The sequence below is a fragment of the Crassostrea angulata genome, chromosome 6 (genome assembly GCF_025612915.1).
Source record: "Crassostrea angulata isolate pt1a10 chromosome 6, ASM2561291v2, whole genome shotgun sequence".
NCBI lineage: Eukaryota > Metazoa > Mollusca > Bivalvia > Ostreida > Ostreidae > Magallana > Magallana angulata.
This window is the reverse complement of record NC_069116.1, coordinates 6,015,820-6,043,477: the sequence shown is the minus strand read 5'-3', so window position 1 is coordinate 6,043,477 and position 27,658 is coordinate 6,015,820. Positions and strand designations below refer to the sequence as shown.

Genomic DNA, 27,658 nt, shown 5'->3' with positions numbered 1-27,658 from the left:
AACGTAACACGGTTTGTAACCCTTAAATATTTTAAATACTTGTAATAGGTTGATTCAAACTGGCGTAGGCGCGTGTCAAAACCTCCAAATAGTGTAATTTTTATAACTTCAATGCTTTTGTCATAGTAATTGAACGTTTTAGAAAAATAATACAAGTCCGTAAATTTGTGGCCAATGTCTCATAAAGCATTTAACGCACTTAGTTGCGAATGAAATGGCTCAGTGGTTAGGGCACCAGACGTTAGGTACTATTAACTTTATAGAACAAAGGTTTTTAGGTTGTGGGTTCGATACCACCAAAACTTTGGGATTTATTATTTTTTTCTTACCGTTTTTTGAAATATTTCAAACTGAATGTAATTAGAAATTACCCTTTTGTAAACTTGTATTATAACATATCAAATATATTCAATTGAAAAAAAATGTTCAATTTAAAATTGTATTTTACGACTAAACCAAATGGACAGTTGCACCATCTTATTCCCCTATCTTCTTTCTATAATGTTGGAAAATAAGATGAATTGTTCCTTTTTAAAATAAATAATTACATGTAAATTGGGTCTCATAACTTTTTAATCAGAATAGAACTTCCTTTATAGAAGTGTAAAGGCTCACATACACAAAGCTGCCCATCAACATGTGTCACTAACATAGTTTACAACAATATAAAATTAAGATGAGGTTTGAATCAATCAAAGCTGTCAGTTAGTCTAATGAAGAGTATTAACGCTGTTTGACATTGATTTTAATTCCGTATTTTGCCCTCATCACTACTTCCGGGTATTCCTCATACACGTGACCTTCCACCAGTTCGACCTTGAATCTGTAGAAAGCACAACGAAAAGTTCAAACCACATACTCCATGCTTTTTTTCATTTGTTTACTATGTTAATCAAAAATGGGTTTAATTCATCAGCTGGTAAAATGAAAATATTTGATGATGGTAATTAATTAATAGTCTGTCCCAAGTTAACTATGCAGATGATTTGGATGATTATTAATAAAAATACACATACATATGAAAGAAATGCAATTGAAATCGATAAAAGGGAAAATATCCAAGATATTTTAATGAGCACATAATTATTTTTCACTCGTAAAAGTTCACAGGAACGAAAACAGATTTCCTACGAAGGTTTATAATGGGAAAATTTGACATATTTTCTTCACTCGGAAAACCTCGGACAGTTTTCAGCGCTATCATCCAGGTACTTTCATCTCGATTGCAATGCAACCCCCGTAGACTTTTTATTTTTAGCCGTGTTTTGAAACCTGACAAGCTAGAGGAGACGTTTCAAAGAAGAAAGTTTGGGATTTTTTCATATTATTGAATGAAGATCATCTGAACCCTGAGGTATTTATCGATATCGAATAAGTTAAAAAAAAATATGCTGCATAAACATCTCGAGACAGACTATTAAACAAGAAGCGTTTTGTTGTATAAACTAAAGTGTCTATCTACAACTTCGTCATAACAACTGATAAACTCACCGTTTGACTAAAGCACCAATCATCACCCTTTCTTCATTCAAAGCAAAATTTTGCCCGATACAATTCCTGCGAATTTGAATACAAAGCAATCTTAAACAATATTGAAGACTCAAATTTACACTTGAAATTTATTTATAAAAAGAGCGATCGTTCAAATCAATTATGGAAAAGAGAAAGCGAAAAGCTAACGACCTTGACCCGGCAGAGAAAGGAACGTATGTGTAAGGGTCCTTGTCCTGGCTCTTGTAGTCTTCAAATCTGGAAGGACGGAATTCCTTAAATTGAAATTTAATAGGGCAAAATGTCAAGAGGCAATTTCAAGAGAAGTCCAACACCAGGTTCTTAAAAGAAACTGTGGGCGATTTTCTAGATACTTTTCCCTCTTGAAACAAAGCAAAAGTACCCACTTGAATTTGTTGCCGACTATTTTTTTAACTGAAAATTAAATCTCAGAAAATATTGACATTTGAAGGAAAATCATTGTTGTTCATTGCAGAAAATTAATGAGGAGAATACAACTCAAAAAATCTGTTTTTCGTCTAATCAAGTTATAGTTGACGGGTGAAACTGGCTACAGGTGATTTAAGCATGCGATATCATGTGATCGAAGATTGACTTGCCATTTGATATGATTAGACGTCATCTTAAACCATGTGATAAGGGCCAGAAATCATGTGATCGAAGATTGACGTACCATAAAAAATGACAATAACAAACTGTCTACCATCTCAAAAATCCATAAAACGAAATACAAAATCAAAGCAGAACAACACGGACCGCTGAAAAGATAGAGGTAGGATCATGTGTCTAGGAGGAGTGAGCATCATGTGATAAGGTCAGATATCATGTAATCGAAGAATGACTTACAATGTGATAGGGTTAGATATCATACATGTAATTAAAGATTGACGTAGCATGTGATAAGGTCAGATATCAAGTAATTAAAGATTAAAGTACCATGATTGTGATACATGTATTGTCAAATTGACGTGCCATGTGATATGATGTAACCAAAGAGTGACATACTATGATAATGAAAATGATAGGGTCAGATGTCATGTGATCGAAGATTGGCGTACTATATGATAAGATCAGATATCGCGTGATTAATGGTTTTACATAACCTGTGATAGGGTCAGATATCACGTGATCAAGGATTGACATACCATGTAAATGGGTCAGTGTGGATGAAGATCAACTTACCATGTGGTCGGGCCAGACATCTGGATGATGGTTGATACAGTGGATAAAAATGTCCACAGTAACATTCTCCGGGATTTCAACGCCATCCAGGATCATAGGCTTGGTCAGCCATCGACTTATAAAAGGAACAGGACTGTGCATGCGCATCACTTCTTTCAGGAACATGGTGGTGTATTTAAGACGACTCATATCCTCCCTTATCAAATTAAAATCGAATGTCCGAATAAGTACAAATATTCACAATAAGAAATAGATTTAAAAATTAGAAAAGGAAACTGTCCCCGGTGTTAAACTGTAGTTACAGAGTCTATCAAATGCACAACATCGGGTTAAATATAGTAATATAACATGGATATAAAGAAATACATTTTTATAAATGCTGTAAGTTCGACAACATTTGATAAAACATGCATGGCTACTGTGCATTTCAAAATAAGGACAATAGATCACAATAGCGACAAAATAATTCGCCGACGACATACGATGGATTTTAGCCGATGTTTAATTGAAAATGGTTTATCTGTACCATGAAAGTTGTGATCTTCCGTCAAGAACTGACGTCACTTCTTTGTAGATCTTTTCTTGCTCTTCCGGATATTTGGCCAGACAGTAAATTGCCCAGCTAATGGCAGATGCCGTTGTGTCGTGCCCTGTAGAAATTCAAAACTCTAAAACCTCGCATTTGACTTAATGTCAAAGCGAACGGCTTTAACACGAACACTTTGTAGACAAAGGGTCCAACGCAAAACATACTAAAGTTGTTAGATAAATGGTCTCCGGAAGAATTCACTGTTATGTCATACCTTCGAACAGGTATGTGTCTACCTCGGCTCTGATGTCTAAATCACTCAAACCTTCACCATTTTCGTCTTTGGCTGTGATTAAAATGTCAAGGAAATCCAATTTGCTCTTCTGCAACTGGTTTGGATCTTTCTCCTGCAATATCGTGTTTAAAGCACCAGTTTGTCTTCATTACAATTAACTCGAACTTATTTGTAGGAAACTTACGAGACTTTTCCTGCGAGAAGTGATTATTTCATCAGCAAATTCATGTACATAGTCGTTATGTTGTTTGTATTCTCTGCCAGTGGGTGACAACCAAAACAAGAAATTTGGATGCAGCAACGGATTCCTAGAAATTCCATTGAATGGAATCAAATTATCAGTTTAACAGATGGATTTTATCTATTTTTTAACACAGAGGAAATACTAACATTAGCCTCCTTATGGATAGAAAACCTAGACGTCTCACGGCCTGAACATACGGGTGACTGTCTCTGTAACAGAAGTGCGTAGTTTATGTTTACAAGTTTTGGCTAACCGAAATGGATCGATATATAATAATTTAACTATTTCATATTAATGAGACCAATAAACTGGCATTAACTAGTACTAGTAATTATAATATGGGTATTACAAAAACCTACCCTTTTTCTTGTACATGGCCTTCATATGACAAAGAACATCTTAACATGGTGTCTAACGTTGCCAGGGAAACCTGGCTATATATTTCTATGCTTTTTCCAGAATTACATGCTTTCTGTAGCTTTTCCTGTCAAAAAATGGTATCGATTGTTTAGCCCATTAGATAGAAACAGTGATTGAAGTGGATTGTTTCTTCGATGCCTAAGAACTCAACAAATTCAAGAATTCAACAAATTAGAACATATTAAGTTTCCAGGAATTCTTACTGGATCCCTTGCTCTCAAACCAATGACAATTAGAAGCAGTTGTAAAAAATTACGTACAAGGAATATTTCTGTGACATCATTATAGATCTGCACGTAGGGTTTGAGAATGTCAAAATGGAAGGCGGGAGTCAGCAGCCGACGGTTTCTCTCCCACTTTTTGCCGTCCGATATCAGTAAACCATCGCCTTTAAACATTAAAACACTATACATGGAACTTGGTTCAGACAAATGTGATATTTAATGAAAAATGAAATTAAATGACAAACTACTGAGCATCCATTACCTAACCATGGTAGTAACATTCTGTATGATCCTCCTAGAGAGTATTTGGGTTTTGGTTCAGAGGACTTGAAGAGGACCTTCGCCGTGTCTGGATGACATACAGTAAACACAGGGAAGAAGAACATCATCCAAGCACTAGTCATCTTTGTCCCTGATGTCTGTATCTTGTCTGTCACCAGTCGAATATAATCAGACACGTCATTGATCTGGAACACACGTTTCAGTTATTCTGGTTAGGTATTGATATACATTTAAATGTGTCTATGAAACGTTCATTTTCTTCGAAATATTCAAATATTCAAAAATCGCCGGAAGCCTGTTAGAGTACCGACATACCATACTTGTCAACATGGTTGGTTGGTATGTGATCAAATCTTCTGAGAAGCCCTTCGGGCGTCACAGGATTTGATCACGTGATATTTATAAAGTTCAATGTCAAGAGTAAAATTAGTTCTAAACACAAAAAGTATTTATGAAATGAATTATTATTGACATAACATTTGATTTGATATTTTTACTATATTATGGAATTAAGCTCAAACAAAGTTGGACTTCTATCAAAATAGAGGAAATTCGGACTAAATTTTCAGATTTTGTTTTTCACTGCAATATTTTTGTATAGTAGTACTGTAGTATTTAAGTAAAGACTTTATTTGTTGGTTAACATAATTTTGCATATTTTCAGTTGGTTTTATTACACTTTTTAATTTTGATAATCGTATGGGTCACAGTACAAAAGTACTGAAAAATGCTAAAAAAACAAAAAAATAAAAAAACGATAAAAGACACCATTTCTCAAAATTTTGATTTTTGACCTCATATAAATTATATGCAAGCAGAGTAAGGCCAATATATACTTAGCTAAATACAATATATGTTTCGGTATTATCATCATTAAGTTTTTTGTTAAAATGAATAAAAAATTGGTAGGGATTTTAAAATTTAAACTGGAATATTTATGAAAAATGTGAATGAAAACTTAATGCTTTGTATCTATTTAGTGTCACCGCCATTCATAAACTGTCTTTTAAAAAGAGTTAAGCAATTTGTATAATTTCACAATTAAGAAAATCTTAATTATAGTGTAAAAGTTTTTCGGGATATGTCTGAAATTGTCCAAAATATCCCATGGCCATTAACTCAAAGAGTAGATCATTGACCTACCTTTTCCAAGGTGAAAAATAAAATTACCATGATAGGTCTACAGCACACAATACAATGTAGATGGGTTTTCATTATCATCAGTGGATTTTTTTTTTTCATTCTGAGTAAACGTAATCCTTAACATAAAATCTCGATAATTTTAACAATTCTGTTCAATTTAATTTGCCATTCTCAAACGTTAATATATTAAGTACTAAACAGCAATAATAAAATGTTCACCGGAATATGAACTTGGTTGGTACAACTCTTCTAAGAAGCCCTTGGGGCTTGATTTTATCACGTGACCAACCAAGTTCATATCCCGATGAACTTTTAAATTACAAAATACATTAATTTTCTTAATTAAACTCTCAAAAGATAAGAAAGAGATAATTCAGCTTAAAGAAAGGTACACACCAAGTGTAAATGTCCCCAAATCGGATGCCATGAATCTAACATTGTCGTTTGCGCCGTGAGTCGTCTCCATTGTTTAAATTGATAAACTTGTTTTAAAAACACAACTAGAATAGATAGTAGAGCTCCATACAACACTGTTGTTACAATCATTTCACCGGGATATGTTTCTCCTCAGTTTATTGTGATAAGTTTCAACACCATAGGACTGGTACGAAACGCTAACGGCTGCTGAGGCTGGTTTAAAAGTACATCAGGGACCTTATTCACAAAGCCTCCGTAAATTCCGCAGATAGAACACCTAGATGAAACGTGTGACCTTGTACTTTACACGGCCGACCGTCCAGTGTTTACATATCTAGCTTATCGGGGAAAACTTTTTAAATGCGTTTACATGTATACAAGTGACCGTTATCAACATGTCTTATGGAACTCGTTTTGGGTCATAATACATTGGTTTTGATTCATAAACTCAATACAGGGGTACATTGTATATTATGAAAAAACATATTTTGTTACATTCCGGGCAGTAACTTTTACTATGTATGTTACTGTATGCATTACTACAATCGGTTTTTTTGTTACTTAATTTAGAGCTTTTTTAGATTGTTGAATATCAATATTTCTGGCCAGCTATGTTTTGCTCTGGTTGAGGAATGGTCATTGATTACCCCCGATAACATTGGAAATTTTATTAACAGATTTCAAAATCAATGCAGAGAACTAATAAAAACTAAAGATGGTCGCATAAGATATTGTTATACTTTCATGTTAAATACTGAAATCTGATTGGTTAAGACGCAGTTCATAATCCTTTCTATTACCCTCAGCGTTAGCAACGCACTTAGCAACGGGTAACATTATATAAATAGTGCCTGTTTGGGTGGATAACAGTTGAAATTGACACCCCTCGATAACCATTGTCAACCTCCGCTTCGCGTCGGTTGACAATGGTTTTCTCGGGGTGTCAATTTCAACTGTTACCCTCCCAAACAGGCACTATTTATTTTGTTATACTGAATGTCTTAATTTAAGAAAATTTTACTGCTTTTATATAGGAATAACGTGAATTCTACAGCGAACCGTACGCGCATAATTTTCGCGCATGTAACATTTTTTAATGTTACCCGTTGCTAAGTGCGTTGCTATGGCTGAGGGTAATAGCAAATATTATTAACTGCGTCTTAACCAATCAGATTTCAGTATTTGACATGAAAGAATAACAATAAAAATTGTTATATTTTCATGTTAAATACTGAAATCTGATTGGTTAAGACGCAGTTAATAATATTTTCTATTACCCTCAGTAAAGGTGGAAATATTTCTGTTTTCAGTTCATTTTCAACAATTTTTGGAATTCTGACGACACTGAAATGATGCAACATCTTCTCCCCTCATATCAATATTCTTTCAATGGTATTACGTATCGACACGTTAATTTTGGGGAAGTTGTATGAAGTCAGTGGCCATCAGAAAGTAACTGATACATTTTCATCTTCTCGGTTTAATTCAAGTAATTTACTTGTAAATTAAATCTTAATGCTTCTATGCAGATCAGGATTTGTTTTAGTTTTAAAAATACGTCTGTTATGATACCAGAAAAAAACTGTTTACAGAAAAATTGTTTATTACACATTTAAAGTTACTAGTAATGTACAAATTAATTAGTTCCTCTTTAAACTCTTGGTTCAGAGAATGCAGCTTGTAGCACATATATGGGCAAATCTTCTTTGTATAAATACATTTGACAGATTGAGGATCACCGCTGCTTGACCTTGATTTTAATTCCGTATTTTGGCCTCATCACAACTTCCGGGTACTCCTCATATACGTGGCCTTCCACCAGTTCTACTTTGAATCTGAAATTGACAAGAGACCGATATACCACATCGCTCATCTGAGTAATTATTTTAAGGAAGGAGTCTTCTCGTTATCAAACATACTTCTTATAATAAGAAATTCATGGAATTTTGACACAGTCAAACGGATCATATTACCAAATGATTCTATCAGTTTAATCAAATTTGATTTCTTTGTTTTCGCATAAAGGTCAGGTCAAAGTCACTACCTTTTTCCTCAACGTAAAGAATGATAAAAATAAGTGTAGCTCTTTGTAGTTTTGTAGACATTTGTTTAAGATTTGAAGATTTTATTCTTTAAAGAAATCAGAATGTCCAAAAGCTTATACTACTATATTGGAATAAATATTAATACTAAAATTGATATAATTGCTTAGCCCGCATTTCCTCTAATTTTCTTAAATTTTGAATAAATTTTGATTATTTTTTTATGCTTCCAATAATAAAATAGTTCTAATTTTTATGTATAACGAAGACTTTATATAAAGATATAAATTGACAGAAAATCTTATATATTGACCATTTAATAAGAGAGGAAAACTGATTTTAGTGATATTTTCACAAAAATCAATGTATGGAATGGGCGCTTTAAAAAGCGCTTTATTTTAACAAGAATAGAATTCCTGTAGTATACCAGTATCGACCAAGGCTGATTTAGGAACTTGACCAAGGTATTAGTGGTATAAACATCACAGGGCGAAAAACCATCTTTAAGCAAGTCCTTAAAGGTGGCTTAAAGGTGACTTAAAGGAGCTTAAAGGCTATACAACCTTTAAGCCGCCTTTAAGTCACCTTCAAGCAAGTGCTTATAGGTCCTTAATGTCCAAACTTCTTTTAGCTACCTTTAAGCCACCTTTAAGCCACCTTTAAGCATCTTTAAGTGGCATTTACGCTCTCTTTACACTGCCTTTACACTGTCTTTAAGTGGCCTTTAAGTCAATATTGATCAAGCTGAACAATAAAAACATATATTAAATGCAAAAGCTCTTTTATAGAGATGGGAGGGGGTCATCCGAGTGATAATATAATTTCCAAGGAAGGGGGGGGGGGGGTTCCAGGCGGTTTTAATCGTCGCTCCATTAAACACAGATCACTATCATCAGCACCGCTCCGATGGACACAGATTGCCGTTATAAAATTCTTTATAATTTTTGGGAGGTTTCAAAATTATTGTAGGGATGAGCGCAGTCTCTGTATCTTAATATGTGCATAAAACTAATTAAAGTATGTTTGTTTCCTATTATAAATTAATCGGTGAAAAAATCTCTCTCTCTCTCTCTCTCTCTCTCTCTCTCTCTCTCTCTCTCACTCTCTCTCTCTCTCAGTTCATCTGGTTATTAAACAAAATAAAGATAATGAACCAAAAATGCATGATTTAATTTGTTAATCGGTTTAAGGTTTGTATTTTTTTTTTCAATTTTCATTATTTCTAACTCTAGATCTGCTAGATACATGTTAAAGATGAAAAGACTCTCAACTGCCTTTGTTATATCGGGCAGGATATTACTGCTTTGTTTGTCTAGACATAGTTTTGTTCGTTTGTGTATATCTAATTAGAGTCTATTGTTTGTCCAACTTAAGAAAACCCCTGGAACTAACACAGAATATACAAGATATACACAACAGTTGTGTCGTGTGCTCAGGTGCATGTTTGTGTATATCTAATTAAAGTCTATTGTTTGTCCAACTTAAGAAAACCCCTGGAACTTACACAGAATATACAAGATATACACAACAGGTGTGTCGTGTGCCCAGGTGCACCTCAGGGTTTCTAAAGGCGTTAAATCTTAGTATGTACGAGTATACGATAAGTCTAGTGAATAAAAGTTAATTTACATTTGTAATTCATTTTCAAAGTATTATTTCCTAGCTCTAGGTTTCAAATATGTTACGTCTACAAATTAACGATACATGTATGTAAGAGTAAAATCTTGAGGCTAATTAATTAATGTACCAGTGATCATAAATAGGGGTTGATTATTTAAATATATGTATAAGGGTAAATATGTCAAATATACCCGGCCTGGCACATCATACAATTGTATGTACAAGTCATTTGCAATTGCCACATGCAGTAAATACGTCACCGGTAATTGGTAATTTTGTTTGTTATAAAATTGATAGTTTAAAAATCATGTACATACAATTACATGTAAATATTTAAACATATTGGAACGGCGCCGCGATCATGAAAACCGGGAAATTGCGGGAAATTGAACAAATACCTTAATAGTATCAATGCATTTAATAAAAGAAATGATTTCATTTTCTTTCTTACATTTTTATAGCTATAAATTAGATGAATTACGTATATCTACTCTGTTTAAATTTATTAACTAAGAAAGCCTACTATAGTGAACCTAACGGTTTCCATTTAGGTATAATATATTTTTGTTCACTGAAGACCAAGTTCCGTATTTCATTCTAAATACATGCATGCATGTAATTTATAAATTAGATATAATTGATTGTTACAAACTGAATGGTTTGTCAAAATCTTTTCAAGTAAACACATTCAATACAGGGATTCAATATCCACTGATATATAGGATATAAAAACGCTTATAAATATGTAAGTTGCCGTGGCGCAGAGGATGTGTGCTTATGCTAGTAAACTAAGGGTCCCGGGTTCAATTCTCAACGCGGCCGTTTTTTTTTGGTGTTTTTTTTTTATTTTTCTTTCTAGAACAAAAACCGTTTTAATACCTTTTCTTTCATAAAGTTAATACATTTTGTTGGAAATTAAGCACAATATTGAATAAAAAAATTTTTAATGGCTTAAAGGTGGCTTAAAGGTAACTTAAAGGTGGCTTAAAGGTGGCTTAAAGAAGTTTGGACATTAAGGACCTATAAGTTGTCCTTAAAGGTGGCTTAAAGGTGGCTTAAAGATAGTCTTTAAGCTGCCTTTAAGCCATCTTTACGCTTTCTTTAAGCCACCTTTAAGCAATACATATAGCTTAAAGGTAGCTTAAAGGTGGCTTAAAGATCGTCTTTAAGCTACCTTTAAACACCTTTAAGCTATCTTTAAGGAGGACTTAAAGATGGTCATTCATCCTGTGTGCATTTGGTATAAATTTCATGTAAATCCGTCAAAATTTGTAGGCATGAGAGCGCTTACAAGGTGAATTTTGGGATAAAACGGTCAAATTCCCATAACTCCAACAAAAAGTATCGACCATGCTGATTGTCAAACTTGACCAAAGTATTAGTGGTATAAACATTTGTTATACATTTATTGAAAATCCGTCAAAATTTGTAGGCATGAGAGCGCTTCCAAGGTCAATTTTGGGATAAAACGGAGTCATTATTATGGTCAAAGTCCCATAACTCCAACAAAAAGTATCGACCAATGCTGATTTTCGAACTTGACCAAAGTATTAGTGGTATAAACATTTGGTATGAATTTAATGAAAATCCGTCAAAATTTGTAGGCATGAGAGCGCTTACAAAAAAGTGTGACGGACGGACACACGGACGCACGGGCACACGGACGGACGCCCGGTATTTCTGTGTCCCCGCTCCGCGTTGCGGCGGGGGACAAAAACATATTCTGAAACCCAAGTACCATATCATTAGTTCACATTAGTAAAAATAATCAAACATTAATGTTATTGTATTTAAAATGCTAAAACAGACTCATTAATCTGCAACAATTCTGAATTGCGAAATGTGACATTGTCCTACGCCAATATTACGCCAAAAATATAGTCCTTGTTAGATTCTAAACATTGATTACTTTTTCTATGCCAAGTTGTATGAAAATAAAAAGAAAGAAAAATATACTATTTCAATTTCCTTTCATCTTTATTTAATGAACAATTAATCAGATTTACATTTGACAAGTCGAAAACCAGAAAAGACTCCTTCCTTAACGTGGATTAAACTCTTTTGATATATTCAGAGAGGAGGAAGGGGACTCTTAAGCATTTTGAAAAAAGGAATCTATATTGTATAAGAATAGTTGCATAGTTATACCACAAATGATAAAACAGAATAAATATCTTTATATAGATATTTTCTAATATACGAGGGGTCATCAAAATGTTCATGAAATGACGCTTAAAAGAGATATTTACATGAGTTGTAATGAGACAATATCTATGATATTCATAGAGTAACATGTTCAGTCCATTTTGTTCAGAATTTTTCGAGTAACCATTAAAATTTGATGACCTTGCCATTTCTCAGACGGAAACACCCATATCATGTGACATTAACTGCATAACGCACCGTTTGACTAAAGCACCAATCATCACCCTTTCTTCATTCAGAGCAAAATTTTGACCGATACAATTCCTAAAAAAATAAAAGACAGATTTAAGACAATTTAAAATAACTCTGTGGAAAAACTATATTCATGGCATAGCGTTATTCTACTCTTTGAAATTCATATTACTAAACTTATGAATAAGAAACTTGAAAAGGTTTGAACAGTAGATTTAAACAAATTTTAAGAATAAAAAGAAGAACTAAAAATGATATCGTTACAAGTAACAAGTAGGTCTTCAGTCCGAATTTTTTTTAAACGATACGATTAAAATATGAATAATTTTTGCGAATTTCGTGCCTTAGAGTGCTCCACTGGCATAGAACAACTTTACAGTGCAAACTTTAAACTATAGTTCACCTATCGTGAAAATTTCAATCATATCTCTGATAGTTTTTTTTTAGATCAGCTCTGCACAAAATAGGTCGTAAAAATTTATAAAATTTATAACCGATAAATCGGAACCAGAAGTGAGGACAGGAAAAATTTCAAATACGTTTTAAGTTTACATCAATTCCAATCATCTGTGAAATAAATGGTTAACATCAGTCGAATAGTTTTCGACAAATTGCTTGCGCAAATTTGGTGGAAAATATAAGAAGAAACAGTGCCAAAACAATACGGTCTTCCGTTGGAAACAGAAGATCTTTAAAAATGACCTTGGACCGGCTGAGAAAGGAACATATGTGTAAGGGTCCCTGTCGTGATTCTTGTAGTCCTCAAATCTTGACGGTCGGAATTCCTGAAATATGAAAGAGTGACTGCAACTGCTGGTGTGTTTACATGTAACATCAAACAACCTTAACAAATGTGATGAATTTCGTCACAAACAGGGGTGTAATGACCACCATGTCGTTGCTTTCATTCGCGGACTAAGTATCATGTTACATGTACAAATGTTACTCGTATATCACCGACGTACCAAACGGATGTTATCGGGTATGTGTAGTGTGATTATTTGCTAATTGGGACAGATATTATAGATTTGTAAAGTATATCAAAAGCGATTAGCATTTATTAAACAATAACACAATGTGATATTAATGTAGTAATATATTGTGTGGTGAACGAATTAGAATTAAATTCATAAATCGTGTGATTAAACATTAACCACTTTGTGATTGGTCAATGTAACGTATCATTACTGTTCTATGTGACCAAGCTAAATTTCACATTATTCAGACAGACATCACTTGATGAACCCGAGTACACGTGATTGACATACCATGTGGTCGGGCCAGACGTCTGGATGATGGTTGATACATTGGATAAGAATGTCAACATATAAATTCCTCGGGATTTCCACGCCATCCAGGACCAAAGGTTTGGTCAGCCACCGACTTATCAAAGGAACAGTACTGTGCATGCGCATCACTTCTTTCAGAAACACGGTGGTGTATTTAAGACGACTCATATCGTCCCTAATCAATTTAATATCAAATGATTTATTCAAAGCATTGTTAAAACAAGAGGAAACGGGACACATCGCTCACTTGAGCAACAATAACCAACATAAACTTTAGACCGTTTTAGAGCATCAAATTCCAAATATCTAGACATTTTAGTACAGTATATATACTAGTATCATTTTGTTCAATTTTTTTCTTAACAAATTTTTAAATTAGACATTGAACCCCTTTTTTATTAGCTCACCTGGACCGAAGGTTCAAGTGAGCTTTTCTGATCACCCGTTGTCCGTCGTCCGTCCGTCCGTCCGTCCGTCTGTCCGTCTGTCTGTCTGTCCGTCCGTCTGTAAACTTTTCACATTTTCAACTTCTTCTTAAAAACCACTGGGCCAAATTTAACCAAATTTGGTACAAAGCATCCTTATGGAAAGGGAGTTATAAATTGTTAAAATAAAGGGCACAGCCCTTTTCAAAAGGGAGATAATTGCGAAACAGTAAGTATAGGGTGCATGTTTTTAAAAATCTTCTTCTCAAGAACCACTGCATCAGAAATGCCAATATTTACACAAAAGCTTTGATATATAGTGAAGATTCTAAATTGTAAAAATCGTGACTCTCAGACCAAAACTGGGGCCCCAGGCGGGGTTCAAAGTTTAACATAGAAATACATAGGAAAATGTTTAAAAAATCTTCTTCTCAAGAACCACTGCACCAGAAATGCCAAAATTTACACAAAAGCTTTTATATATAGTGAAGATTCTAAATTGTAAAAATCGTGACCCTCAGACCAAAACTGGGGCCCCAGGCGGGGTTCAAAGTTTAACATAGAAATACATAGGAAAATGTTTAAAAAATCTTCTTCTCAAGAACCACTGCACCAGAAATGCCAATATTTACACAAAAGCTTTTATATATAGTGAAGATTCTAAATTGTAAAAATCGTGACCCTCAGACCAAAACTGGGGCCCCAGGCGGGGTTCAAAGTTTAACATAGAAATACATAGGCAAATGTTTAAAAAATCTTCTTCTCAAGAACCACTGCACCGGAAATGCCAATATTTACACAAAAGCTTGTATATATAGTGAAGATTCTAAATTGTAAAAATCGTGACCCTCGGACCATAACTGGGGCCCCATGCGGGGTTCAAAGTTTAACATAGAAATACCTTAGGAAAATGTTTAAAAAATCTTCTTCTCAAGAACCACTGCATCAGAAATGCCAATATTAACACAAAAGCTTGTATGTATAATGAAGATTCTAAATTATAGAAATCGTGACCCTCGGACCAAAACTGGGGCCCCAGGCGGGGTTCAAAGTTTTACATAGAAATACATAGGAAAATGTTTAAAAAATCTTTTTCTCAAGAACCATTGCACCAGAAATGCCAATATTTACACAAAAGCTTTTATATATAGTGAAGATTCTAAATTGTAAAAATAGTGACCCTCGGACCAAAACTGGGGCCCCAGGCGGGGTTTAAAGTTTAACATAGAACTACATATGAAAAATGTTTAAAAATTTTCTTCTCAAGAAATGTAATGTTACAAGGAACTGCTGTTCAGGTGAGCAATGTGGCCCATGGGCCTCTTGTTTCAGTTTTTTGAGAATAAGATTTTTTAAGTTTTCCTCTATTTATTCCAATGTAAAAATCCAACCTCCCTCCCACTAAGACCCTATCCTACTCCAGGGGATCATAATTTGGATAAACTTGAATCTCTACTATCCGAGGATGTCTCCACACATGCTGCAGCTTCTCTTGAAATATAACTTTGAAAAAATGTCAAAGATTTTCTCTTTTCCTTGTAAAAATTCACACCCATTGGGGTCCAACTTTACCCTCAGGGATCATGATTTGATCAAACTTGTATCTACACTACCTAAAGTTCCTTCCATCTTGATTTTGAATTATTTACCCCTATGTAAAAAAGGACTGCGAACGATAGCATTGTCTAGCTGCCTAACTAAAAGTCATTTTTTAAAAATTGTTTAATTTATTTTTTTTATAATAATGTAAACATTTATGTATATTTTCATTAAATATAAATGATTTCGTCAAACAAAGAGAGATAACTTTGTATTTTGGGTTAAAATTGCTGTTAGAAAATAACGGAAAAACGGAAATGTTTTTAAAACATCCCCCCCCCCCCGTGAAACAAAAACTCCTTTGGAGAGGTTTGTATACATTGTATACATTGTATACATGTATTGTTTTTTAACTTATTTATACCAAAGTTTGTTGTTTCACGGAGGGAAACATATGTATACAGACCGAAATACATTCCCCAAATTTTGCATTGTAAATTTTCGAAAAATAATTAACAGATATGAATTAAAATGAAATTTTCTTAATATCTAACGTAAACGTGTGATTATTAAGTTTTTATGCACATATCGGCCGCTAAATAATATTTTCCCCACTCATAGAGACCGATTTCAATGAATTTTTTTTAGACCCCTTGTAAGCAAAACTTGTGTTTAAAAACTGATAATTTGTCTACAAATTTTATTTTGATATAAATCAATTAGGATTTGATCGCAAAATATTTGGATGTAAAATGTAGGCGGGAAACAAGCGTTAGCGTTCACAGTTCTTCGACACCCAACCCTACCCAAAAGGATTATAATTTTAACAAACATAAATTAACACTTGTTCAGGTTTTCAGGCCAAATGGTTTTGATAATGAGATTTAAAAGATTTTACTCTATATATTTTTTTTTAAAAAATGCGACCCCTATTGTACCCCATACCAACCTTAGGGATCATGGTATGAAAAAATATGAATCTACACTACCTGATAATGCTTCCATCAAAGTAACAGCGTTTCTGACCGAATGGTTTCTGATAAGAAGTTTTTTGAAAACACGAACAAATTTTCAATAATTATAAATTGTCTCCTCTTAAAAGAGGACGCGGCCCTTCATTTGAACAAAATTGTATCCCCTTCACCTTTGTGATAATTTTGGTTGAAATTGGCCTAGTGATGGAGAAGATAAAAAGTTTACAATGACGACAGCAACGACAACGACGACAGACAAGGAACAAATTTCGATCAGTAAAGCTCACTTCAACCTTCATGTCAAGTGAGCTTAAAAGAAGAAAACACCAAAGTTTCAAATTGTAGTCTAAATCAAAATATGTAAAATAATATTTAGCTAATGTATAGTCCAATTCAATAATATTTTAACCTTACAATATAGAAAATAGATAGTTAACAACTTTCTTAATTGATTACATGACCTCAATGAACTTAACAACAAGGAAAAAAGACCAATTTGTAAACAAGCCAATGGAATATAAAGGGAAATGTTGTATAAATCAGGAGTATTTGCCAAAGCACTATCATAAGAATTATTTTTTGCCGATGGTTTAGTCTACATCTGTACCATGAAAGTTGTGATCTTCCATCAAGAACTGACGTCACTTCTTTGTAGATCTTTTCTTGCTCTTCCGGATATTTGGCCAGGCAGAAGATTGCCCAGCTAATGGCGGATGCCGTGGTGTCATGTCCTAAAAAAGCCTAAAATCATATCATCTTAGAATTCGAGGATAAGTGGTCAAAGCGTAATATTCAAACAAGAGGACTTTTATTGAAAACGACAAAAATGTAGGTTAAACAGTTCTTGGCCCAACGTTGCCTCCTGCTCACGGAAGCTTACCTTCATGCTCACGGAAGCTTACCTTCGAACAGAAATGTGTCAACCTCAGCTCTGATATCGAGGTCACTTAAACCTTCACCATTTTCGTCTTTCGCTGTGATCAAAATGTCCAGAAAATCCAATTTGTTCTTCTGCGTCTGCCCGGGGTTCTTTTCCTACAATATAATGTTAAAAATGCCAGCTTGTTTTCATCATACAACATTCAAAAAAATTATACTGTAACTTCCAAACTTACGACAATTTCCCTACGAGAGGCGATTATTCCATCAGCAAAATCGTGTACATAATCCATATTTCTTTTGTATTCCCTTCCAGTGGGGGATAGCCAAAATAAAAAATCAGGGAACAGCCACGGACTCCTATAGATATGAGCGAATTAAGTCAAACCACTAGAACCATTAATATAATCAACAAGTTACTTAAAAATAACTTACAAAATTCTTCTCAGAGATAAAGACCCAAGTTTTCGCACAGCACGAACGTATGGATGACTGTCTCTAAAGCACAAGAAAAATATTTACAAATGAAAACTCAAGAAAAGAAAAAAATGATAAAAAATTGAAGGAAATAGCACAACTCTATCTGCATTATGTATTTTTCTGCAGTGCTAGCTACCTTCAAATCCGTATAATCGTTTAATTGAAAAGCATTAAATCAAAAGAGTATCAAATTGTTCATTAAATAAATAGCTATCATACATGTATATTGTCATACGACAGGTTGTGCTTCAGACCAAATACTAATAACTAGAATTTACCCCATTTCTTGCACATGGCCCTCGTATGACAACGAACATCTTAACATGTTGTCTAGTGTTGCCAGGGAAACATGGCTGTATATTTCAATGTTTTCTCTAGAATCGCACGCTTTCTGTAGCTTGTCCTGTCAAGAAAAATATTATCAAATAGTTTAGCCAATTGCATGTCTCCTTTTGCAATGCTTATATTCAACACATTAGAACATATTAAATGGTTGGTTGTAAGCGATTCTTCCAAACCAATGCATTTCATTTTAGAAACAGTTGTTAAAAGTTATTTGCGTACAAGGAATATTTCTGTGACATCATTATAGATCTGTACATATGGTTTGAGAATATCAAAATGGAAGGCGGGAGTCAGCAGCCGACGGTTTCTCTCCCACTTCTTGCCGTCTGATAAAAGCAGTCCATCACCTTATAAAAACAAATGTCCATGAATAACATTCTAATAAATATTGGAATTATGTATCTAAAAATTCTGGTTTATTAAGTATAACAAGCATTCTGAGAGTATTGCATAAGCAATACACGTCCCCTACCGGTTTGTATTATTCTATGAAAGCTTCCAATACCTATGCGAACTTTTTTTTATTCTCCAAAAATATCCGAGCTTCATATATCGGCTTTTTTTTAGTCTGCGCGCCTAATATGAAAGTACAAAGATGGCGGAAAACTTCGTAAAGCTGTCAAAACTGTTAGGAAGCTAAATCTGGAGTGTGGACAACTTTTGGATTACTTTTTTATGAAAAAGTAGTGTATATGAGACTAAAGTCATTTGTAAATTGTGCAACGCTCAGTTTAAATATATCAAAATAACTTTGGACATGCGGTAATACATCGACAGATTGAATAAATTTTTAACCCTTATTCATGTTTTCATTTAGTAGCAATGTATCGTGATATGTATCGTATCGCATCTCATGTATCGTGATATGTACCGAATCGGCTAAGTACATTATCGTCCCAGCCCTATTGTAAACGAGATATCATGCTTTAATCAGAGAAAAAAGAACAGAGGAAATTAAAACTATATAGTTGATATAGAAATTTAATACAAAATAGGTGAAGCAATACTCTTTATTTCATCTCCTGTAATTTCGCCAAGTCTATGGTAAAAATTTGTGAAAACAATGCACTGTTATGCACAATATCATTTCTTACCGTCTTCTGTACCCCGAATCAAACCAAACAGTTAAACAGCCCAACCCGACAACGAACCCGATTGTAACAAGCATTCTGAGAGTATTGCAGAAGCAATACACGTCCCCTACCGGTTTGTATTATTCTATGAAAGCTTCCAAGCACACAACTATTTCAGAGCTATTATAAACGAGATGTCATGCTTTAATCAGAGATAAAAGAACAGAGGAAATTAAAACTATATAGTTGATATAGAAATTAATTAGGAAAAAGGTAAAATAATACTCTTTATTTCATCTCCTGTAATTTCGCCAAGTCTATTCTGAATTCGCTGGTAAAAATTTGTGAAAACAATGCACTGTTATGCACAATATCATTTCTTACCGTCTTCTGTACCCCGAATCAAACCAAACAGTTAAACAGCCCAACCCGACAACGGACCCGATTGTAATAATAATACAAAAAAACCCTGCCGATTAAATTTACAACACAATGCTTGACACTATTTTATAGAATTTATTTGTTTGTTAGAAATGATAAAAGAAATGGTACAGGAAAAGGAATGGTACAAGTAACGCACGATATTATTACTGACTACATTACATACTGACCTCGTTTATTCAGTTACACACCGAACCCAATAACGAACCCGAACATTAAAAAATTGGAATATAAAAAATTAATTTTCTCGAAAATATGTCAATCAGACGCTACAAAAGTGTAAACTTGATCTGTAGTTTGACATTTTGAAGCTGTTCAGCAAGTTTCATATTATTCCTCAAATGCATAAAGAAAAAAAGTGTGGAAAACTGAAGTGGGACAGACAGACGGACGGACGGACGGACGGACTGACGGACGCAGAGGAAAGCTATAGTCCCCTCCGGTGAAACCGGTAGGGGACTAAAAACCTCTGTTACCTAACCATGGTAGAATCATTCTGTATGGTGCCCCCATCGAATATTTTGATTTTGGTTCAGAGGACTTCAAGAGGATTTTCGCCGTGTCTGGGTGACATGCAGTGAACACTGGGTAGAAAAACATCATCCAGGTGCTGGTTAACCTTGCTCTAGTTGTCTGAACCTTTTCAATCACCAGGCGACTGTAATCAGATAGATCATTCATCTGGAAAACAGGGGTAATTCAGGTTAGCTATATAACCCGTGTTTTAATTATGCATATTTCTTATACAATGTATATCTTTTAACTGTATTGTATTTTTTAGAAATTATGTTGTCATCTTTCTAAAACGAACTTGTGTGTCTGTATGACAGATAGGCAACTAAAAAAATAATTCCTGTTTGAATTTTCAAGAATAAATACCGCCCCTCGATTATGCAGAGTTAGCGACAAACGTTTAGGAACAGTCATTACACAGCAAACCTTTGGTTGTAGTGGGTGTAGTTGTATCCTTCTCCACCCACAAGCGATTTGCAGAAGTTCATTTTCGCGTTTCATTGTCCCCTCATATTCAAAATTACTCCTCTATATATGCAAATTCCGTAAGTGAGTAAAACTTTGAAACTGCCTTAGAATGGTGTTAGCATTCTCTCTTACTATGACGACATTTAGGACTGTATGGCCCTAGAATTCTGCCGAAACAATCTGGTACTACATATTGTGGTTTGCACTAATCAAGTATTAGGGATGTTCTATTTGCTAATTCAGCAGAAGTCGATGTTTTTTTGTGTCAATGCTTTTGTTATTCATTCAATCTACTAATATTAACCATTTTAACCAAATTACAATTGTTTTATTATCATACATAAGTTAGTTTATATTTGAACTTTCTGCTTTCTGTGATTCAAAGGACTTAATCAGAAATAAATGCACAAATACATGCAACAAACATAATTGGACGTCAAACCAGCTGCGTCTATTCTTACCTTTTTTCTATAAATCTTAGACTTATTGGGGTAAGTATATGTGTATTCATTTTTGATAAAGGTAAATGACTTTTAGCCCTATTGATTTATACTTCTAAGTATATAAAACATTTTGAAATAGCACAATATCTGTTTTTTGTTTTGGCTTTTTTATGTTGTCCAAGTCCATGATAAAGAATAACCAATAGAATAAGTCTGTATTCTTTTTGTGCAATCTATTGGAAATCATTTCATATCCTTAGTACAAGATGAATGCAATTATTTTATCTTCCATGGTAAATTGCACATACGTTTAATATTTAGAGCATTTTGCAAAAGGGTGAATCCTTTAAACGTCCAATATCTAAACGTTACTTAAAACGATAAAATAACATGTTGTTTACATCGATTTCTCCTAGGTTTTAGGTCACACCCCCTAAATAGCGCACACTTGATTGACACTCCTTCATCTTCTTCAAATAATACAAATACCTATACATAGCCGTAACTATGCCCTACATGCAAGATAAGTTATTTTAACATACAAGAAAATCATGTCAACATGGAAGATAATTAATATGTGTACATGCAAGAAAATTATGTTGACTTGCAAGTTACAAATCGTTTTAGAGAATCTTATTTTTTATATGAGTAAAATTACTATCTAATGCCGGACTCCGACATCATAGATGCAAGCTGCAACATAACTATGAAAACATGTGATATAATTATGCCGACATGCGAATTATCTATGTCGACATGCGAGTTAACTATGTTAACATGCAAGATGTTTATGTAAAACTACTTAACATATTTAACTTGCTTGTTCACATCAATAAGTGGCATGTCAATATAAATAAGTCGATGTTGTAATATAATTATGCATCTTACATCTATGTGTCAGATACGGGCTAAAGTAAGTAATTTTACCCATATAAAATCAGGTTCTATTAAAAGATCCGTTACTTGCATGTAAACATAATCATCTTGCATGTAGACATAATTATCTTGCATGTTGACATTATTAATCTTGCATATATGTACGGAAGCGTATCGGGGCCTACACTTGTTGTGTTTCAACTAAAAAACTGTCCTTACTTTTTATTGAATTGTCAACATATAAAGTATTGTGACCTCTTATTAATGCAAATGTATTGAGTTATCTCTTTTGATTACCATATAATTAAATTCACTATAATGAATTTTACCAGTTTTATTGCTATCTGCGTTATCGACTTAACAAAAAATGAAGTTTGAAATGTTGATTTAAGAATGTGATTTGATTATACTGAGATAGAAATTTAGACAAAGAACAATAAAATAAAGGCATTACAGTCAGGTAGGTATCAGTATGCTTTCATTTCTAAGGAACATACTGCGAGAAAATATTGTTATCGAAAGAACTTCGAGGGCGCGGGAATTCTGATGGTACGTTTACGCCACCTCACTCTGATTCTAGCTGTAGATGGCACATGTAGAATGCAATTAATAGTTTGATATAAATTAAAAATAAAGAACAGTAATTAATTTTTATTAATTGCAATTCATATCAGTGTTTGATATCGTAGTTAGAGGGCTGCTATATGATCTATATTAAAGCAGATCGTTATGACCTTCTGTGTTTGGTTAACTCTCCATTTAATATGTGATGTGAGTTTTTTGGACTGATGGTATAACATTTAAACTACGTGAACCCCTTTACTTAAACGTATTATATTACCCCGACTTCCTCCCCCACAAAAAATGTTTTATTTACCAAAGCGTCTAAAAAAATATTATTGTATTTGCTTTTAAATGATGTCATGCATGAACTGACCGTATGAGCGCTACGCATTTTCTCATTTTCATAATTTGACGCGAGTCTTTTAACCACGCGAATAGAAAAGACTCAAATTAAATCATGATTATGAGAAAATGCAACCCTTATGCAATTAGTTATGTATTATATTATTTGATAAAAATTTGATAGATTACACGGTAGTTGGGAGCGTGGGTTGTCATTTATTAATATTGCTTAAATCGTGTATTATCAATTTGTAAACATAAGGCTGAACAAGCCTTGTCGATGGGAGACCGTTGTAACACCGTGATTATTGAATTATTATCATAATTTTAGGGTAGGAGTGCACATTTTTACTCAAACATGTAATTCGTTGTAGATTTCATTTCATGGATGATAGGATCAACAAAATCCATGACAATTGAGTACACGCGAATTCCAATGATTCCACAAATGTCAGTCTACATGTGTTCCCTAGAGCTAGATTCAGAGTGAGGAGACGTACTATCAGAACGCCCACCCCCGCGAAATTCATTCGATAACAATATTTTTGCAATATGTTCCCAAGAAATGTAAACATATCTATGTCGATATACCTATAATGTATACATTTTCAATGTCCTATGTTAACATTTCTTTCTCGATATGACTAAAACCCATTTTTAGATTATTATTTTTAACTCCGTGTTTTGTTAAGTCGATAAAGCAGATAGCAAGAAAACTGATCAATTACAATAGGGTGATTAAAATTATGTTTCTTCACCTCAATACAATGCAAAATATTTGCATAAATAAAACGACATGGTAGTTTAAATGTTGATAAAACGATAAAAAGTATGACAAGGTTTAAGTTTTAACACAACAAGTGTAGGCCCCGATACATTTCCGTATGTATGTGGCAGAAATATGCCACCATACGTAACAGCAAAGTCGGAATTTCGCACTGAAGTGTACAATTTTACTTAACTGATAATTTTACAATAAATTTGTTTTAAAGAGTCGATATTGGTATTTAAAAAGGGACGAGATCGTAGAGTTTAGAGAGTTTTGAGGATTATTTTTTATGTCAAACATTTGGGGAACAATTTGTTCCAACATTAAACATATATTACGACGGTCAATATTTACAATCAGAATAAACTACGGGTATTACATTATCCAATTAACCTACAACACAAGCGCGAAGAACTTGCCATTCGATATATATGTTTTTGGGGCGGTAAAATGCAAAAAAAATGGACACTGCATTAAGAAAATTCCAAAGAGTACTTACAGTGTGATATAGTTTGGATTGTCAGATAAATTGACTCAAAATACGAACCAAGTGTAAATGTCCCCAAATCGGATGCCATGAATCTAACATTTTCATTTGCGCGGTGAGTCGTCTCCATTGCTTGAGTCGATACACGTGTCTAATAATGACAACCAGAAGAAATGCAAGTGCTCCATACATCACGCTCTGTACAATCATGGTGCCACGATTTGTTCACTCTTTACTAGTAATTGAGGTTCTAGAAAGAGCTAGAAAATCTGTTTCTTTAAATATTTATAGAGGTAAAAGGTGGAACGAGGTAAGATTTTTTGCGAGTTACATCGTTTAGGCCTGAAAAATGACTTTGTGATGATATAATAAATCACGTGATAGAGTCAGATATCGCGTAATCGAGACACTCATAGCAAAACCTACTTACCATGTGGTCGGGCCAGACATCTGGGTGATGGTTGATACAGTGGATAAGGATGTAAACATATAAATCAAAGTACTGAAAGTACTGATAGACGGATGCATCATTTCGGAGGAAATTAAACTCATGAAAATTTATATGATTTTTTTTTATTTAAGGAAAAACAGCGCGCATACCACTTATCATGTTGGAATATTCGCGAAGCGGTTTAGTATTATGGCAATTTAAGGTCGCGAGGATATTTTTCAGGTTGACATCAGAGTTAGGTAGATAATATTAAAATAATTAGTGTTGTTCTCTTATTTAAACCTTATAAGCTTGTTATATTACTACTTAAAAGTGTTTATTCTTTACAAAAAAGGAAGGAGGAAATTATTTTGCATCACAAAACAACATGGGAAACTGTACATTTATTAAATGCATACAACTCGAACTTGAAAAATAAAATGCAAACTATTTATGTACACATTTCTTTTCTTGTGTATATTTAACTCAAAAGTTATATTTTGACTTCCAGGTCGATATTATTTCCTGTGTATAGTGATTTGCAAACCCAAGGTAGAAAACGCCATATCCTAGAGGTTTCCACACCTGTTCAAGACAAAAGATAACCTCTAAATTGCAAACTACTTTAACACCCCCCCCCCCCCCTCTCCTTTTCTATCTCACAGAAGGGATTTCTTGAATAATGAGTGTCGTCGATCTAGATATTCTCTTATTATGATCGTTATGAGAGAGAGAGAGAGAGAGAGAGAGAGAGAGAGAGAGAGAGAGAGAGAGAGAGAGAGAGAGATTTTACGTACATTCATTTTAAATATACTAATATTATATATTCATAAAATTAGTATCCACAAAAGAATATAGTACAATGTGATTTAATCCAGCATGCAGTTTCAGTCCGAGTCCACGTGTTACGACTGTTAATCAAATCAACGCGCGAGGTGAACCACATGCTCCTTTTAGTTTTCATTTTAAGTAAGGAGAACAGAAGTATTCCTAACAATAAAGTATTCTACACTGTTTGGGATGTTTGATTTCAAGTAAAGAGAAAGGAGGCATGCCTAACAATGAAGTATAAAGGTATTCTACACTTTTTGTGATCTTTGATTTCTAGCAAAGAGAAAAAAAGTATGTATAACAATGAAGTACATGTATTCTGCACTGTTTGTGATGTTTGATTTCAAATAAAGAGAAAGGAAGCATACTTAACAATGAAGTATTATACACTGTTTGTGATGTTTGGTTTAAAGATTGATATACTGTGTTTGTGAAGTTTAGCTCGTATACTTCTTTTTTCTCAACAGAACTCTCTCTCTCTCTCTCTCTCTCTCTCTCTCTCTCTCTCTCTCTCTCTCTCTCTCTCTCTCTCTCGTTAAGACTATGGACACAATAAACACATGTACTTTATTTTGCTATTTATTTTGAATTTGCAGAGAACTCAAGTTCAGTTATATGGTACCAGTTTTAATGATATATATTATGGCTGTTGTTTGCATCATATAAAAGATTTTTTGTCAATTCTATTTTTTTTTTTCACGCTCGACACTCTGACCAGCTTGTAAAATACACTGACTTCCCAAACCACTTTAATGGGGGGGGGGGGGGGGCTGTAAAGAGAGATACGTCTCCGCGGGAAATTAATTGATAATATGCGAACGATATACGACAGAGACAAAGAAGCACACCATATTTATTCATCAAATCTCATAATTATTCATTATTTCGTCCACCGCTAGATGGTGCATAAGAATCCTCATTATTTGACGTCACGGGCAAGACAATCACAATATACGGAGGCTGTTAAACAAAGGTTTGGTCAGCCACCGACTAATCATGGAACAGGACTGTGCATACGCATTCTTTCAGGAACATGGTGGTGTATTTAAGACGACTCATATCGTGCCTTATCAAACTAAAATAAAATGTTAAAGTCAATACACAAATCCACAAAAACCATAAATGTCAAAATTTTAAGACAAGGTGCGTGTGTGTGTTCAAGCTGTGGTTTGAGACAAAATATGTAAATGCACCGCCATTGTTATAGTCTGTCCCAGATTCCTGCTACCTTCACTTTTGACAAATTTAACGAAATACAGTATGTACATACCTGTCAAAGAAGTAGAATTGAAATTAATATAACAGAAAATTTTAGATTATTTCATTGATATTTCATTGATACTTCATTTTTTTAATTAACATGATAAAAAACAAATTCCTCACGAAAATTTATAATTGTAAATGTTTACATCTTTTCACTATTCCGAATTCCTCGGTACAACTTGCATATTTTTTCAACGCAATCATCACTTAATTTCGTTTTTCTGACCGCACGGACTTCCGATTTCCTACCTGCTTACTGGTCATAACTGAGTGCATTCAAACACCATGCTTTGTTGTTTTTCCTTCTATAGACACAAATGCAGGGGTTGATCATATTACATGTGATTACAATATATTTTATATCTCTTATTTTCTGTTAAAACTTTATATTTTAATATGTATTTTTTTCCCTAAATTGTATTCAATGTGCGTATATTGTATACTAGAATAGGAAGACAACAATTCCCATGCTTACTTCCAAACTAATATGGCGACCAAATGCTTTTATGAAATCATGTCAGCTTTAAGGTCTGTTTGGCCACTTTTGAATTTGCTGACCAACCTGTAAACTTGTCTTAATGACATACACTTGTTTCCATATACATCGCGCAGTTCTTTGAAAAAAAAAATCGAGTCTATACCTAGTCTGACACATGTTTTATGTAGCCTCTAATTTCAGCCTTATTGGATAATGATTTATCAGTAATATTTTCTCGAGTAGGAGTTATATATCAGCTTCTCAAAGGAGTATTCGATAATGATACGTGGTCAGATAAACGGCCATAAATAAAATATGAACCAAATCATGCGTGAAAAGAAATTCAAAGGTCAATTGAACCCGAGCCAAACATGACTGCGTCCTGAATTAAATAAAATCTCGTCAGTACTTTCATTACTTTGAGTTTATTCGAAAAGTATTG

The 27,658-nt window shown here is 33.8% G+C and overlaps 2 protein-coding genes across 4 annotated transcripts; both read right to left on the bottom strand.

Annotated features, from left to right (window-relative positions):
• Nucleotides 1–555: 555 nt before the first annotated feature.
• On the bottom strand, nt 556–6,582 carry LOC128188358 (cytochrome P450 4F2-like). The gene is made up of 12 exons (XM_052859358.1): nt 6,228–6,582; nt 4,669–4,873; nt 4,443–4,570; nt 4,122–4,246; nt 3,909–3,971; nt 3,703–3,826; nt 3,498–3,630; nt 3,221–3,344; nt 2,695–2,890; nt 1,684–1,766; nt 1,492–1,557; nt 556–823 (listed from the first exon to the last, which is right to left on the bottom strand). Exons 1-12 carry the CDS (start codon nt 6,375–6,377, stop codon nt 724–726), a joined length of 1,497 nt encoding a protein of 498 aa, XP_052715318.1. The 5' UTR covers nt 6,378–6,582; the 3' UTR covers nt 556–723.
• A 934-nt stretch (nt 6,583–7,516) lies between these two features.
• On the bottom strand, nt 7,517–24,677 carry LOC128188044 (ultra-long-chain fatty acid omega-hydroxylase-like). 3 transcript variants are annotated; one of them, XM_052858825.1, is made up of 13 exons: nt 24,645–24,677; nt 24,275–24,474; nt 20,229–20,433; nt 18,458–18,585; nt 18,172–18,296; nt 17,849–17,911; nt 17,650–17,773; nt 17,437–17,569; nt 17,142–17,265; nt 13,576–13,771; nt 13,010–13,092; nt 12,314–12,379; nt 7,517–8,083 (listed from the first exon to the last, which is right to left on the bottom strand). In XM_052858825.1, exons 2-13 carry the CDS (start codon nt 24,422–24,424, stop codon nt 7,984–7,986), a joined length of 1,497 nt encoding a protein of 498 aa, XP_052714785.1. In that variant the 5' UTR covers nt 24,425–24,474; nt 24,645–24,677; the 3' UTR covers nt 7,517–7,983. The 3 variants fall into 3 exon arrangements, with proteins under 3 accessions (XP_052714785.1, XP_052714784.1, XP_052714786.1); XM_052858824.1 differs by lacking the exon at nt 24,645–24,677 and having other exon boundaries at nt 24,275–24,572; XM_052858826.1 differs by lacking the exon at nt 24,645–24,677 and having other exon boundaries at nt 7,518–8,083; nt 24,227–24,412.
• Between the last annotated feature and the right edge of the window lie 2,981 nt (nt 24,678–27,658).